Source organism: Haliaeetus leucocephalus, unplaced genomic scaffold (genome assembly GCF_000737465.1).
Source record: "Haliaeetus leucocephalus isolate CR32 unplaced genomic scaffold, Haliaeetus_leucocephalus-4.0 Scaffold278, whole genome shotgun sequence".
Classification (NCBI taxonomy): domain Eukaryota; kingdom Metazoa; phylum Chordata; class Aves; order Accipitriformes; family Accipitridae; genus Haliaeetus; species Haliaeetus leucocephalus.
This window is the reverse complement of record NW_010972714.1, coordinates 77,606-92,442: the sequence shown is the minus strand read 5'-3', so window position 1 is coordinate 92,442 and position 14,837 is coordinate 77,606. Positions and strand designations below refer to the sequence as shown.

The 14,837-nt window shown below is 59.5% G+C and overlaps 1 protein-coding gene across 1 annotated transcript in view; it reads left to right on the top strand.

Annotated features, from left to right (window-relative positions):
* The window catches only part of TMEM8B (transmembrane protein 8B), an 8,340-nt gene extending 750 nt beyond the window's left edge, over window positions 1-7,590 (top strand). The window contains exons 2-13 of the mRNA XM_010569871.1: window positions 1,560-1,749; window positions 2,261-2,468; window positions 2,623-2,756; window positions 2,891-3,150; window positions 3,410-3,765; window positions 4,089-4,185; window positions 4,394-4,517; window positions 5,917-6,059; window positions 6,259-6,437; window positions 6,525-6,671; window positions 6,746-6,862; window positions 7,088-7,590. Of these exons, the coding sequence (XP_010568173.1) occupies window positions 1,560-1,749; window positions 2,261-2,468; window positions 2,623-2,756; window positions 2,891-3,150; window positions 3,410-3,765; window positions 4,089-4,185; window positions 4,394-4,517; window positions 5,917-6,059; window positions 6,259-6,437; window positions 6,525-6,671; window positions 6,746-6,862; window positions 7,088-7,423 (2,291 nt within the window). The 3' untranslated portion in view covers window positions 7,424-7,590. The remainder of the gene's footprint in view (window positions 1-1,559; window positions 1,750-2,260; window positions 2,469-2,622; window positions 2,757-2,890; window positions 3,151-3,409; window positions 3,766-4,088; window positions 4,186-4,393; window positions 4,518-5,916; window positions 6,060-6,258; window positions 6,438-6,524; window positions 6,672-6,745; window positions 6,863-7,087) is intronic.
* The last annotated feature ends 7,247 nt before the right edge of the window (window positions 7,591-14,837 follow it).

The window sequence follows — 14,837 nt, the reverse complement described above, 5'->3', positions numbered from 1 at the left end:
CCCTCCCCTCTTTCCATGGGCAGGAAATCCAGCTTTGTGCTCCAGCAACCCTCCCGTGCTCCGGTCACACCGCCACGGTTTTTCAGACCGGCCCTCTGCTGGCAGCTGGCTCCCCCTGCCTTGCCCCGGGCACGACGTGGGCATGGGGTGAACAGCGTTGGGACAGGGAAGCTCCGGGTGCTTCCTCCCATGCCACCTCCTAGAGCTGCGTTCAACATCCCCCCTCCTCCCTGGGGTTCCCTGCAGGGTCACTGTCCCCACGTGGGGAGGTGAGCTGTGGAGTGGCTTGTTGGTTCATGGTGGGGAAATTGGAATCGGGTGCTCTTGCATTGAGACAGGTATTTCATGCTGGCTTGTGTCGTCTGGAAGTGAAGGGGAGGGGGAGCTGCCTTTGTTCCAGGCAAGGGAGCAGATGCATGTCAGTGTACAGCCAGCTGGGGCTGCACACACACAGCAAAAACACACATGCACACAAGCACATGCACCAGGCGCATGCTGTACAAAGCAGCCCTTCTTCTCAGCTATCCCACTCCCCACTGGATGAGTCTTTCTGGGCACAGCCCTGCTCCCAGCCCAATCCTCTGCTGGCAGCCACCTTGCTGGCAGCTTGTGTGGAGGTGTGTCTCATCCTTGGTGCATCTCCGGGGAATAATGGATGGGTGTCCCAGCCTGGCACTGGGGAATTATGGCAATGGTAGGGTGAAGTTACAGCTGCTGTGTGGACACAAGGTCTCCCTAGTCTCTACTGCGCCAAGGACGTGGCTGCCTCTCTGCTGCCGGGGCTCCTGGAAATCAAACTGTCAGACAGTTGGGCAGGGGGAGGTAGCCCCAGTGTGTGCCGTGGGCTTGCAGGAAATGTCTTGCAGACATAGGGTTGTGTGCAGCCACGCGTACCCATGCATGTGGGTGTGCACGCCTCCACTTTGCCGTGCATGAAGCCAGCACCCACATATGCGTATGTGCACACATATGTGCACCATTCCTCCTCTGCAAACCATGGGAGAGCTGGGAGGCTGTGCAGGAAGTGCACTGCTTGCTCCTTCTCATGGCTCTGGGGTGGGACTCTGCGGTTTATGATGGGCTCTGTGCTGAGCCTCCTCAGCAGGCAGAGAAGGGGGGAATCTGTGTCCCTGTGGGAGCTGACCTGTTGGGTCAGGGCTGGAGCCATGAGGAATGGCCCTTTATTACAGGTAAAATGCAGGGAGCAGGTCCTCACTGAAGAGGACAACGAATTGAAAGAGGTGGGTTGCGCCAGGGCAGAGCCTGAGCAGCCAGGGCTGAGGGCTCCTCAGGCTCCAGAGGATGAGTGCCCACAGCTTGGGAAACTGGGCTTGAAGGCAATGCTGAAGCAGGCATGATGCAGGCTGTGCCAGGGCTGGGCACAGCTGACATCAGCCCTGGGCACTCACTGAAATGGCACAGTCCCAGCCCCTCCTGCCTCCAGGCTGCCAGTTTGGGGACATGTTCAGAGCCTGGGTGGGTGGGCCTGGTCTGGGAGGGGTGCTGCACCCCACTCCAGTCCTCCACCCTGCTGAGAGCCCCTCGGGTCTCCTCTGCAGATGGGCTCTTTGTGACCGACTACTTCACCCGCACACCACGCAAGCTCAGCCCCTTCCGCTCCTTTGCCAGCATTGAGCTCTTCCACTTCCACATCCCTGAGGACACAGTCATTGCTGTCTGGAACCTCATCACCTTCAAGGAGCAGGGTGGCACCTTTGGGGACCAATGCCCAGACCGTAGCATCACCGTGTGAGTAAGCAGCCTGCTCTGTCTGTTTCGTTCCTGCCTGCCCCTGCCTGCCCCTGCTGCCCTCTGCCTGGACGTGCCCTGGAGCCTGCCTGCTCTTGGCCACTTCCTGCTTGCACGTGCACAGGTGCATATATGTATACGTGTGTACACATACAGAGGAGCACTCATGCACACACATGCATATGTGGGTACACACTTGTGCACAGATGCACACACACCCATGCATATATGCACATACGTGCACACACATACACAGGCATGCTCAGTCCCCATGACTGAACTTCCCAGGACCGTTGCAGGCTCCACTCTTTTGTGCACCTCATACATGAACAGTTTTGCTTGAACACCCACCCAGAGAAGCTCACAGCCTCCAGCAAGGTCCCAGCTTACAGATGGCTTCCCATGATGTCTTTGAGCTTTCTAATAGCAAGGACAGAACCCCACATGTAAAGCATGCTGGCCCTCCCATGATGCCCAGCCTGCACTCTGCTAACTGCTGTCTCTCCTACAGGTATTTCCGCTCAGGGGCTCCCTCCGTCATTAACCCGCTGCACACACACTTCCCCAAGGACACGGCTGTCCCTGGCTCCTTTGCACTGACCCTCACCTGGACCCTGCCCAACCGCACCACCGGGGTCTTCAACGTCACCAGCCCGCTGCCCGGGGATTGGTTCCTGGCTGCCCATCTGCCCAAAGATGAGGGCAAGATCTCTGTCAAGGTGAAGGGCTTGGGGGGACCGTGGGGTGGCAGGGCTCGCTGCAGGGCTCTGCTGGGGTCTGACTGTTCTGCTCTGGCAGTGCCGGGGGCAGGTGTCCCAAGTGGGGACAGTGCCTCATGCTCCCTGCCTCGTACTGATTGTCCTGCTGGTGCAGGGGCTCTACGAAGAGTGCCAGTATCTCTTCCAGCCGCAGCTCATCGTGCAGCGCCTGGTGAACATTGCCGTGCTGTACCCTGGTTATGTCACTGAGCAGAGCATGGCCCCCCACAACCGCTCCTGCCTCTACAAGTGAGTGTGAGAGGGTCTTCTAAGGGGGGGGCATCCCCAGTGTGGGGACCTGAGGGTGCCCCCTCCCTCTGGTTTGCCTCCCCAGCCCCGTTGGTCCATGCCTAGGAGCAGGACCTGACACCGCTGTCCCACAGGGTGTTTGTGCCCAGCTACACATCACGAGTGCTGGTGGAGGTGCTGCGGTGCCGTGGGGTCGAGGGCTGCCCACTCTGGCTGCGTGTGCGGGCCAAGGCTCCCCCCCTGCACAACTCCACGGCGCTGGACTGCCGGGAGCATGCACCTTGCCAGCTGGCACTGGACCTGCCCTTCTGGCAGCATTGGTACTACGTGCTGGTGGAGAAACACCCTGGGGTGCCAGGCACCATCTCCTTCCAGGTCACCGTGCAGCTCACAGGTGAGGGTTCATGGGGAGGTGTGGATGGGGGGCATGGTCTTGACACTACCTGGGTGACTGGTGGGGGAGTAAAGGATGCCCGCAGGATCTGGCCCCAGCTAGGCACAGGATTATACCCAGCTCTGCTGGGATGGAGACACTGGGAGTTGTTGGGGCTGGGTTGCAGATGGAGGTGAGCGGTGGGCAAGAAGGGGAGGTGGAAACTCAGAAGGGGTTGGATGAGCTGTGCAGTGCCCAGACTGACAGCTCTGCCCCGCAGACTGCTCCCGACCCAGCCTGGCCCGGCCACCCTTCCTGCCCTCCAGCGCCTCCATGAATATGCCCCACTCCTTCGGCTCTGTGGGCGGGCTGGCACTGGGGGACAGCCCTCCGCCTGCCAGCCCCAACGGCACGAAGCACCCAGTCCCCATCTCCATCGCTTCACCCGCCGGCGAGCGGTGCTGGCCGGTCCGCCCCACGCTGCGCAATGAGCTGGACACCTTCTCCGTCCACTTCTACATCTTCTTTGGGCCCAACGTGTCAGTGCCGCCCGACCGCCCTGCTGTCTTCGTCATCAACCTCCTGCCAGTGCTGGACAGTGGTGGAGTGCTCAACCTGGAGCTGCGGCTCAATGTGGTGAGGTGGCCACGCTGTGCCCGGGATGGGGCAGGGCAGCCCAGGGTGGGACAGGCTGGGAGATGGGTGATGTCAAGGCTGCAGCAGGGCAAGGAACAGGATTTGGGGTGCTCTTGGTTCACGGGCCATGGTTTGGGAACTCTTGGGCAATGGAGCACAGATTAGAGTGCTCCGAGGGCAGGATGATGGCCTGGATCTGGGGTGTTCTTGGGTGATGGGCAGTGGGTTTGGGCACTGCTAGGTGGTGTGCCGTGATCTGGGTGCTGTCAGAGCAGGGGACATCCCTGGCGCTGGTTTAGGCCCATCTCCTTCTCTGCCGTCAGAGCTCCCTGTGTGGCGAGAACGTAACAGTGTTTGGGTGTCTGAACCATGAAGTCCCACTGACGTCCAGTGACAACGCATCGGTCACCTGTGAGACAGGTAGGCTGGGCTATGCATGTTCACCCTGTCGTGGCTGTGGGGGTCGCACCCTGCAATGTGTCTGGCAAGAGGCTGGGTGGGAGATGGCAGAGACCGTGAGGGCATCTGGCCCTGGAGCCTGGCACAGGGTGCTCTGTCCCTGTCCCAGCTCTGCTGAGGGGAAGGGGCTGCCCCTGCCCTGCTCACCCAGAGCTCTCCCGGCCCGCAGAGTCCCTGGCAGGCTTCCTGCTCTCCGTCAACGCCACGGCCAGCCTCAGCCGCCTGCGGATCCCCTACCCCCAGACAGGCAGCTGGTACCTGAGCCTGCGCTCGCTCTGTGCCACGGAGCACGGGTAAGAGCCCCTGGCACGTCCCCTCCCTGTGTGCCCAGAGGGGATGTCCCCACCATGGCCTGCATCCATGTGTGCTGTGGGTCCGTGGGTGCGCCCAGCCCCTGCGCTGTGTGTGTCACCGCTCACGTGTGTGTACGTGGCTTGGTGGGCTGTGTGTCACCATGTGAGTGCCTGCGTGGGCACGGATGGCTCTATCTTGTGCCTGCCTGACCATCTGTGGGTCCCTGTGGCTCTTCCCTCTGTCTCACGGTTAGGAAGTGCCTGTCAGCTTGCGAATGCCGTGCATCTGTTGGTGCCTGCCATCTCCGCCGCAGTGCCCATCTGTACCTGTGCCCAGGAGGGCACTGGGCTGTCACTGCGAGGACAGGGCTTGGCTGTGTGTATGAGGGGGCAGCTCTGATCAGGCTGCTGTGCCCCTGCTCTGCTCAGCATCTCCGGGGACCGGTCCTGTGTCTGTGGTTCTGCTCCTGGTTCACGTGTCTGCCTGAGAGCCCTGCGGAGGAGAGGGGCTGTTGTGTGCGTGTGTCTGTACATGCCAGAGTCCCTGTGGGGCTCTGTGCCATGCAGGTGGTGCTGTGTGCATGTTCAGTGCATGCATGCAGGCAGCACTGGGTGTTCGGTGCATGCACACGGACGGCACTGCATGCACATTTGGTACATGCATGCAGACAGCACTGCATGCATATTTGGGTGCACACATGCAGACAGGTCTGTGTGCATGTTCAGGTTTGTGGAAGCAGGCAGGGCTGTGTGCAGGTTTAACTGTGCAAGCACATGCAGGGACAGCAGACGCACGTGCAGGCATGCCCAGTGCATGTGCACAGGCAGTGCCGTTTGCATGTGTGTGCGTGTTGGGGTGCCTGCGTGTGCGCAGGCAGAAGTTGGTGCGTGCTGTTGGGACATGGGTCTGTCTGTTCTCCTGCATGCTGGGTCTGCTGAGGTGCTGGGTGTGCCCAGAGCCCTGTGCATGGGCATCACAGGGCCGTGGGAGTGCTGTGCCTGCTCTGACTCCTCTGCTACCTTTCTAGTTTACCCTGAGTTGCCAGCTGCAGTTGGTCCTTCCTTGACATAGCCACATGCAGGCATTGCAGGGCATGGTGTTTGCACGGCAAAATCCAAATGAAATAGGAGCCAGCTGAGTGTGTTGCTAAAGGCAAAGGGGGTCTAAGGGTGGCCATGTTCCTCCTGCTTACCCAGCCTGGTGCAGACAACTGTAGCCCACAAGGTCCTTGAGGACCAGCTCTCAGCTGCCATACGTAGCATCAAAGCAGCTCATTTCTGCGCTTGCCCAGTCCCTGGGTCTCCCATCACCTGCCGAGTCTGGGTGCAATGGGTGCCTCTGCTGGAGGCTGCTCAAGGGGCACAGGGTGAGGGCTGACCCCCTGCTCCCGTGCTGCAGGTTCGAGCCCTGCACCAACGTGACAGCCGAGGTGTACCTGCGCGCCTACCTCTCACCCTGCATCAACGACTGTGGCATCTATGGCCAGTGCAAGCTGCTGCGCACCAACAACTACCTGTACGCTGCCTGCGAGTGCAAAGCTGGTGAGAGCTGTCCCGGGCACCCATGGTGCCCACTGCACCCAGGGACCCCCCCTGGGCATCCTCCCCTCCTCCCCAGGGGTTCTGCACCTCGTTAGTCCCCCCACATCAGCTCTCCACAGGGCCCTGGAAAGGGGCTTCCCTGCTCCCTTGCAGCCCCTGTGAGTGCTGCAGGGGTGACGGCGGCTCTCCCCGGCAACAGGCTGGAACGGCTGGGGCTGCACAGACAACGCCGAGGCTTTCTCCTATGGCTTCCAGCTTCTCTCCACTCTGCTGCTGTGCCTCAGCAATGTCATGTTTGTGCCTCCCGTGGCCATCGCCGTCCGCAGCCACTACCTCCTGGAAGCTGCCGTCTACATCTTCACCATGTTCTTCTCCACTGTGAGCATGGGGTGGGGGCAGCTGGAGGGGCAGAGGAGGGGCTGGGGCTGTGTGGGGTGGCTCTCACACCCTTTCCCCCTATCTCAGTTTTACCATGCCTGCGACCAGCCAGGCATCGTGGTGTTCTGCATCATGGAGTATGACGTGCTGCAGTTCTGTGACTTCCTGGGCTCCCTCATGTCTGTCTGGGTCACCGTCATTGCCATGGCCCGCCTCCAGCCTGTAGTCAAGCAGGCAAGTGTGGGAATGGGGCATGTGGGGTGGGCACAGAGAGGACCTGTCCTGATGTGTGCCCTGCTGCCCCACAGGTCCTGTACCTGCTGGGGGCCATGCTGCTCTCCATGGCTCTGCAGATGGACCGCCATGGGCTCTGGAACCTGCTGGGGCCCAGCCTCTTCGCCTTAGGGATCATGGCCATTGCCTGGGTAAGGAGATGCTGTCCCTGTCCTCTTATGTCCCCATCCTGGCTGCGCTCAGCATCCTGCCCAGCCATGTAGACCCACTCCTCTGCCAGCATCTCCCCTCTGCTGCCTTCACCCTTCCCCATGAACCCCCCTCCCTGGCTCCTGGGGGATGTGGCACGGCAGCACGGGGGCCGTGCCCGTCCCTGCTGGGGCTGCCTCTTCCAGTTCCCCCTTTCCCCACCACAGACAGCTCGCACCATCCGGCGCCGCCACTGCTACCCACCGACCTGGAAGCGCTGGGCTTTCTACCTGTGCCCGGGGGCACTGATCGCGGCGGCTGCCGTGCTGCTCTACGCCTTCGTGGAGACAGAGGAGAACTACTTCTACATCCACAGCATCTGGCACCTGCTCATTGCTGGCAGCGTCGGCTTCTTGCTGCCACCCCGTGCCAAGCCCAGCAGGCGCCTGGGGCCACTGCCCCGGCGCAAGGGCTGTGGGTACCAGCTCTGCGTCAACGAACAGGAGGAGCTGGGGCTCGTTGACCCAGCCGTGGCCTCCATCAACAGCATTTGTACCAGCTGATGCCGACGGCAGCCTGGACTCCTCTGGCACGGACAGCAGCCCCACGGGGCCCCGGCACCAGCTCTCTTTGCCAGCCACCCATCCCTGGGAGCAGCAGGACTCCTCTGGGCAGGCACAGAGCCACCCGTGCCGCCCTGTTCTTGCAATTACAGCCTGGTTGAACTTGTCTCCAGGAGTTGCTGCAGCTCAGTCCGGTGCAGAGCTGGGGGGGCTTGAGGCTCCACTGGGGATATGCTCCTCTCTTTGCTGGGCCATGGAGGTACCCAGGGGACATGACTGGGGGCGCAGCAGGGAACAGCAATGGTCTCTGGCTCTCACTCAGGGGTCTGCAGCAAGAGCTGCTACTCTGCGGTGGGCTGCTCTGGGGCTGATGCAGCTCTGGCATAGAGCAAGGTGGCCAGCAAGAGGTGGGGGGCCAGGGGCTGCAGTCTTTCCGCTCGCTGCAGGGCAGGCTGCAGAGCTGGGATGACTTTGCGGTGGCACCGTGCTCTCACAGGATGGTTGTAATGCCTGACCCATGGGCAGCAGTGCGGTGCCAGGGCAGCTGGGGTCCCCTCCAAGCCAGCAGGACTGCGGGGAGCCCATAGCCCTGGGGTAGCTGCCACTGGGTAGTGGTGCTGGTGCTGCCTGCTGTGGCGATGCACAGGTCTGAGAGCACACTGCCTGAAAGGGCCGCATCTTCAGGAGCCCACAGCCCATTTGTGTCACCCTGCTGCCTGGAGCAGCCCCCCCTCATCACCCAACACGTGGGTCCATCCACCATGGAACAGTAACCCTGTGTCCCTGTTGTTGCCACCAACCATGAGCAGCTGCTATGTCTCTGCAGGGCACTGAGTATCAGTGGGAGGGGGCATTGCATGGACTGTACCCCCCCTTCTGGTTGGGACAATGCTGTCTCAGCCCCTGTTCCTCATCCTGCCCTGTGGTCAGACCCACAGGCTCAGCACCCGCTGGAGCCAGTGATGACCATGGTGTGGTGGCAAACACCCGCACAGGGCATTTCCACCCTGCTCCTGCAGCTCAGAGAGGGCAAGATGGGCCAGAGAGGAGTGGGGAAAACCCACTTCCCCTTCTTACCCCTCTGGGGACTGCTCCAGCCCCCTGGGCTCTTCCCAGCTCCACAGGGGTCTTCAGGGGTGAGTCTCCAGGCAAAGCTCTGCACCCAAGCAGTCACATCCTGGCTCAGCAGGGCCCACATGCCAGCAGCCCCCTCCCCATAGCCTGGGGACAGAGCCCAGCACAGGGAGATTTGCTGGATGCCTAACAGGATTAGCAGCTGTGGGCGGGCAGGCAGCTATGTAATAGGATTGCAATCTAATTAAACCTGCTGCTTGGGAGCTGGGCCCCAGCTGGCCGGAGCGGGGTGGGCTTGGTGGGCTGTGAGTGTGGCTGGAGGGGGTGGCGGGGATGGGGTGAACAGAGCAGGAGAGGTGAGCTGGCGAGGGCCACGGTGGCAGTGCTAGGTTCAGGGCTTTGCTGCCTGCATCTCTGGGCCTTGCAGGGGATCATGGCCGTGGAAAGCCAGCCTGGCGTGGAGGCGCGCCGGGCAGCCCGGGGTGGCTGGGCAGGAGCCCCAGTCACTGTGCAAGGGGGCTGGGGGGACCTTCACCTGCCACCCTCCTTTGCCCCAAGAGCTCACCCTCCAGCCCTTTCTCTGCCACACAAAATGCCCTGTCTGGTCCAGCCAGGCAGCTGATTAAGGATTAATTTTTTAATTAAAAATATTACTCACTTCACCAAGTCCAATTGCATCCCCCTGGTCCTAGCAGTCCCTAAGAGAATGAGGAGCTCAGCTTTAGCTTTTACGTCAGCAGCACACTGGAGTGCGGTGCACACTGAGCACAGGGTTCATGCCACCCCAGTGTGCACACCAGCCCAGTGAGTGGTCGTGCACAAATGCACCCCAATTTCATGGAGGTGTCAGGGCTCCACACAGCATCCTTACGTGACCCTCAGCTCCAGCTCACTGCTGTAGGGCTGAAGTGCAAACCCACGGCTTGCCAAGTTTGTGTAGACCCTACAATAACAGAGCCTAGCGAGCATGTAGTGGGATGTGCATTCCCCTTGCAAGCAGATACGCAGCCCCTGGCCTGCCCCACAGCAGACAGCATGGGCTGGCAGATGCCAGTCTGGACCCTTGAGGGGACCTGGCAGAGGCAGGCAGGATTTTTAGCCGGGAGAGCTGCCTAGGGAAGCCCGGAGGAGCCACACACCAGCTCTTCTGGACTTCGCTTCTCCGGGCTGCCAGGGCGGCTCAGCACTCCCTCTCGGTTTAATTAAACCCATGACTGCATTTTTCATCTCAAGGACAGGCCAAGTGGCCGACCACGCTGCCGGGGAGAGAGCTTAGCCAAGAAGCACTGGAGGGGATCCAGGGAGCTATCTAGCCCAGCTTGTCCCCCGGGGTCCATAGGCTGCCTGCTGAGAGCTGGGAATCTCCCTCCCCACTTCCCCCCGCCCCAGTGAGACAGAAACCCATCCCCCTGCATAGGAGCCTGGCACAGCCTGGGGGGCATTGTGGTGTGGTGCAAGTACAGGACACGCAGTCTTGCAGGACTGAAAGGTTTTCGCTCAGTGCTCCCAGCACCAAGCATAGAGAAGCCGCTTTCTCCAGTGGAACATCTGGCACAGGGTGTGTGGCACTGTCTCTCCCACCAAGCCTGACTGGGAGTGTGCTGGGACACCCTGTGCGAGAATCTGCACCCCCTCAGCCACCTTCCCTTTGTTGCAGGGTCAGGAGCACCGGCCTGTCCATCCCTGTGGGGATGGGTGAGCTTTGCCGGTGTGCTCCCTACGGTCTCCAGCCTCAGCCCCATGGGGATGCGTTTGGGGACAAGGCTGGACTCTGCCTTCCCCCCTGCTCAGAGAGTTGGGGTCTCTGTGACTCCTACCCTCTGCAGTGTAAACAGTCTTCCTGATGCTCCATCCCTGCCTCTGCCTGGCACAGCAACAGCATAACCATGGAAACATTGTCCCTATAACAACCAGGTACATCTGACATCCCCATGGCAACCGACTCCCCTAATAGCCAGTGATGGGCTTTGCTTCCTCAGTGCTGGGGAGGGCTGGGGGGATTTGAGCCTCACCAGGGCAGGTGGCTGCAGGGATGTGGGGACAGACAGAGATGGGAAGGGCTTTGGTTGGGTGCCTGGGGCAGCACAAGTCTTCATGGCCTCTCTCCTGCTAGGGAGGCTGCAGGGGACACAGGTGATGTAGGAGAAGGAGTTGGCCCTGGAGACAGCATCACGCTGGCTCAGCCTCCTGCATCCCAGCCCCATCCTGCCTGCTGGGCTGTCAGTGCCATCAGGCTGGCATCCCCTGCTCTGTCACATGCTCCCTGGAAGTGTGTATCCCAAAGGCCAGGACCATGCTTCCGCCCACCCTTAACTCCCACTGCAGGGATGCTCTGCCCATTGCTCACAGCCTGCCCTCCCTGCAGGGCTGCTGGGCCCTCCTGCCATTGCCCACCCATGTTTTCTGGGCCAGACTCACCAGACAGCAGCCCTGACACAGTCTGTCATTGCAGACGGCATTTGCACGCCATGCAACTTTAATGTGTCAGGCCTGAATTATTGAGCCCTGCAGCGGGCGTGTGCATGCAGGCGGGACCCACCATCCCTCCTCTTCTCCCTGCCCACATGTGCCCAAGTGGGCCTCAGAGGCTGGGGGAAGGCAAGAGATCCCAGCTTTTGGGGTCTCTCTGAGTGCAGGAGGGTGCTGTGCCCCTTGCTAGCCCTGGGGCCTGCGAGGTGTGGGTGGCAGGGTGGCTGCGGGTGCCACCAGCTTGGTCACCTGAGGGGTGGTGGTCCCCAAGCATGGCATTATCTCTGCAGGGTGCAAGGACATGTGTGTAGGGAGGGATGTGCAACCCTGCTCTGTCCCCACCTCTGCATTTGCTTCCTGCATCCTCATGAAACCCCATGGCCAGAGGCAGCAGATCCCCCACTGCTGCCCTGGGAGGTCCTTGCCCCCCTCCTGCTTGCTGTGCTGCCAGGCCCCAGCGAGACAAAGCCTTTCCACCACAGTCAACGTAAATCCCACCATGGGTGCAGGCAGAGCTTGCTCTCTGGCTGGGCAAAGCTGTCACCGTGCTGCTCTGGGGATGATGAAAGGCTGGGAGAATGGCCTGGCTGCTCTCTTCTTTTGCAATTTGCCCAGTGCACCCTGCAGCCACTCGATGATTTTCTCATCAAAGTAGCAAGCCTCGACCGCCCTCCCTGCGCAGACCCATCCATCACCCATTGTTGGCACCACTGCGCAGATCACAGGCACTGGAGCCGCCTGCCCTGCTGTCCCTCAGCCCCGCAGACAGCGGCCCCGCCATGGCCAGCCTGGGGGGAGCAGCTCTGACCATGCAAAGGGACCCTGTTTCCCCTGGAGCAACCCACGTGCAGCCTGCTTGCTCACCCTTCCTTCTTCCCCATCCTCTAGCCCTGTGTTTCACCCTCCCTGCTGCCATCCCCAGCCCTCATCCCACATCAGGGACCCCTCAAAGCTTCATCCCCAGTCTGCAGGGTGCTGGGTGAGGGCCAGGTGGGAGCCAGGCACCTGCAAGCAGGAGATACAGCTACAGATGGAGCAAGCCCAGCACCAGTGCATGCTCCTGCATGGCTCCTGCCAAGGGGCATCTCTCCAGGTCCCTTCTCCAGGGGAGCCCCATGTCATGGGTACCTGTCCCGTGCAACTGGGACAGAGCTGAGCATGACAAAGCCAGCCCAGAGCAGGGACAAGGGGCTCAGAGATGGACCCGGGGCATCAGGAGCCAGGTTTGCCCCAGCAGCACCCTGTGCCACAACACCTGGAGGTGTGAGAAAGCAGCAGTGTGGCAGGGCAGGCCCAGTTTTGTGTGAGGGTATGGTTGCAGGGGCCATGGAGATGAGGGACAAATGCTTTAGCTGTACCCACAGGGACCAGAGCATCACAGGGGGACCGTGTCAAGGGCCAAACAGCAGCTCTCACAGTTGCATGGCCAGAGGGGAGCAATGGACAGGGAATGGAGACACTGTGACATGGGAGACCAGGCATATGTGGTGGCGATGCAAAGCACGAAAATTTTTAGCTGCTGGTAACTGAGTTTCTTGGAGACACTGGTGGGGAAACCCGGGGTGGGGGGGCGGGGGGCAGACTCAGGACTTTATCCCTGGCAATTTAGAAGAGGACTGTTGAAGAGCTGCTCTGCCGAGCGGAAAAGCCACTTGAGTCGTACTTAACTTCATCAAGGGAACTGCATAGAAATCAGGGAGCTTGCTAAAAGAAATTAATAGAGCAGCCAGGAGGGCAGAGCGCGTGCAGACAGCATGAGAATTGCTCAGAGCAGTATGCTGGAGACTTCCAGTAAATGAATGTGTCCTTTAAAGAGATTTGCAGGGCCAGCGTGGCTGAGGAGTGGAGCAGAGCGGGCGAACGGGTGGGAAAGGTCATTCCTCAAGGAGGGGAGCTGTTTCAAAATGAAGACCAGGGGAAAGGGAATGAAGTTACATGGAAAACCAGAGCAAAACAACACCCAAAAAGGCTTTGAGGAAGACCTTAGCAACAGCATAAAATTGCAAATAATTTTACAATGCCAACTTTGAGGTGTTGCTGTAGCAATGAAACTTTGGGGGTGTCCAGGGGTGCACCAGAGTGCTGCAACCTGGACCTGCCTCCTTTGAATGAATCTTGGGGTAGGAAATGTGTGTCCTGCAAGCTTTTGCCTTTTGTGGTAGGACAAGAAAGTCAAGTGTTTCTAGCCCTGGAGCAGACATCCAGGGCCCATGTATCAACACAGAGGGATGCGGCTGGAGGAGCAGCCTCGGTGCGTCACAGCCAGCAAGCAGGAGAAGGATCTCCCACAGGCTGTGGTTGCAAGAACAAAGTCTACAAGTACAAACTGCAGCTACACTCGCTGTCAAGTGGTAGGAAATTAAGGCAGTTACTCTCGTGAGAAATCAGCCTCGCACCAACAGAAATCAAACTGTTACACCAAATGCAATACTGGGTAAATTTATCTTAAGAAGCAAGCCTGCAGAGGAAGATAAAACCATGTTAGCGGAGGCTGAGAACATTTTCCATGGGATGCAAAGCCACTGTTCCCTTTAGGGCTTGCAAATTAAATTTTTCTCAAAAAAAAAATTCCCCCCCCCCCCAAATACCACCACTAAAATTTCCCTGGAGAGAACCAACTGCTAAGCAATATGTTGTTATGTATGAACAGTGCTCCCAATAGAAGCAGTATTAAAGAAATCACATTGAATATTCCTGTTGGAATGTGAGTGGTGCCTACACTGAGGGGAATATTACAGTTTATTCTTACTTTATATAAAGATGGTTCACCACCTCCAGGGCTAAAACCCAGGGCTCCACATTTCGAGGAGGAGAATTTTGGCTAAAATTAAATGGACCTGGAAGAAGTGCAATCCAGAGTGTCCTGGCTCAGCAGGAGGGGAGGTAAGTTCCGGTGGGCTCCCAAGGAGCTTTGCCCCAGGGCTCGCCTGCAGTCAGCAAATCTCCTGCCAGCACAGCTACAAATCCCAGACAAGCCCATGAGGATTGTTATTCTAATTAACTAATGAAGGCATCTCCTATGGGGAAGATGGATAATCTGAGCTGGAGGCTTCCTCCCTGTTTGGGAGGGACGGGACCTGGTGCAACACCCAGCTTCTCTCAAAGGACCCCATAAGCATTAGTACACCCCAAGGATCAGGGTGCAGTCCCTGCTGTGGGGAGGTGCCAAGTGGTCCCAGACACTGAGCATCTTCTTGCACCCTGCCTTCAACCGAAATTCAGTCTCAGACCCCAGGTGTGCTCCGGTTCAGTGCTGCCTTCAGAAGCCCACCTGACTTCATCCTCCAAAGGCAGCTTGGCTGCTCTCATCCCTGAGCCTTCACTTCTGTCTCATCCTGTCTGCTGCAACAGGGAGTTTTTTTCAGGCAAATCACATGAGAAAAATTAACTTCTGATGAAGGTGAAGTCTGTGCAGGATCTCCCTGAGCCACACTGGAGCAGGACACTCAGTCCCTGGGCAACCAGACAACAGCATTGAAATCCTGCTGAGATCTGCTGCTGCTTTCACCTCCATTTCCAGCCTGGAGAAGGCCTTGCATGCCTCCAAAGGATTGCCTGCCTTCCTCTCCCCAGGCTTGCCTGGTGTTCTGGCTATCACCCCAGCCCTGCAAGTGTGGACACATTGCCTTTATCTGGAGCGGGAGGGATCTCACCAGGCACAGGGATTTTTTCAGATGGACACCCCCAGGAACGGCAGATGGCTTTGGCTATTTCAGACCCTTCCCCACCCACATCCCCTCAGTGCCAGCCCCAGTTCACCTTGCTGAAACCCTCTGGTGCCTGCATCCCAGGGCTGGGGGCTTGCTGGAAAAGGGCTGGGGTCCAACTCTCCCCCACGGCCCCTCTGGCATCCCCCTGTGCCCACGCCGGG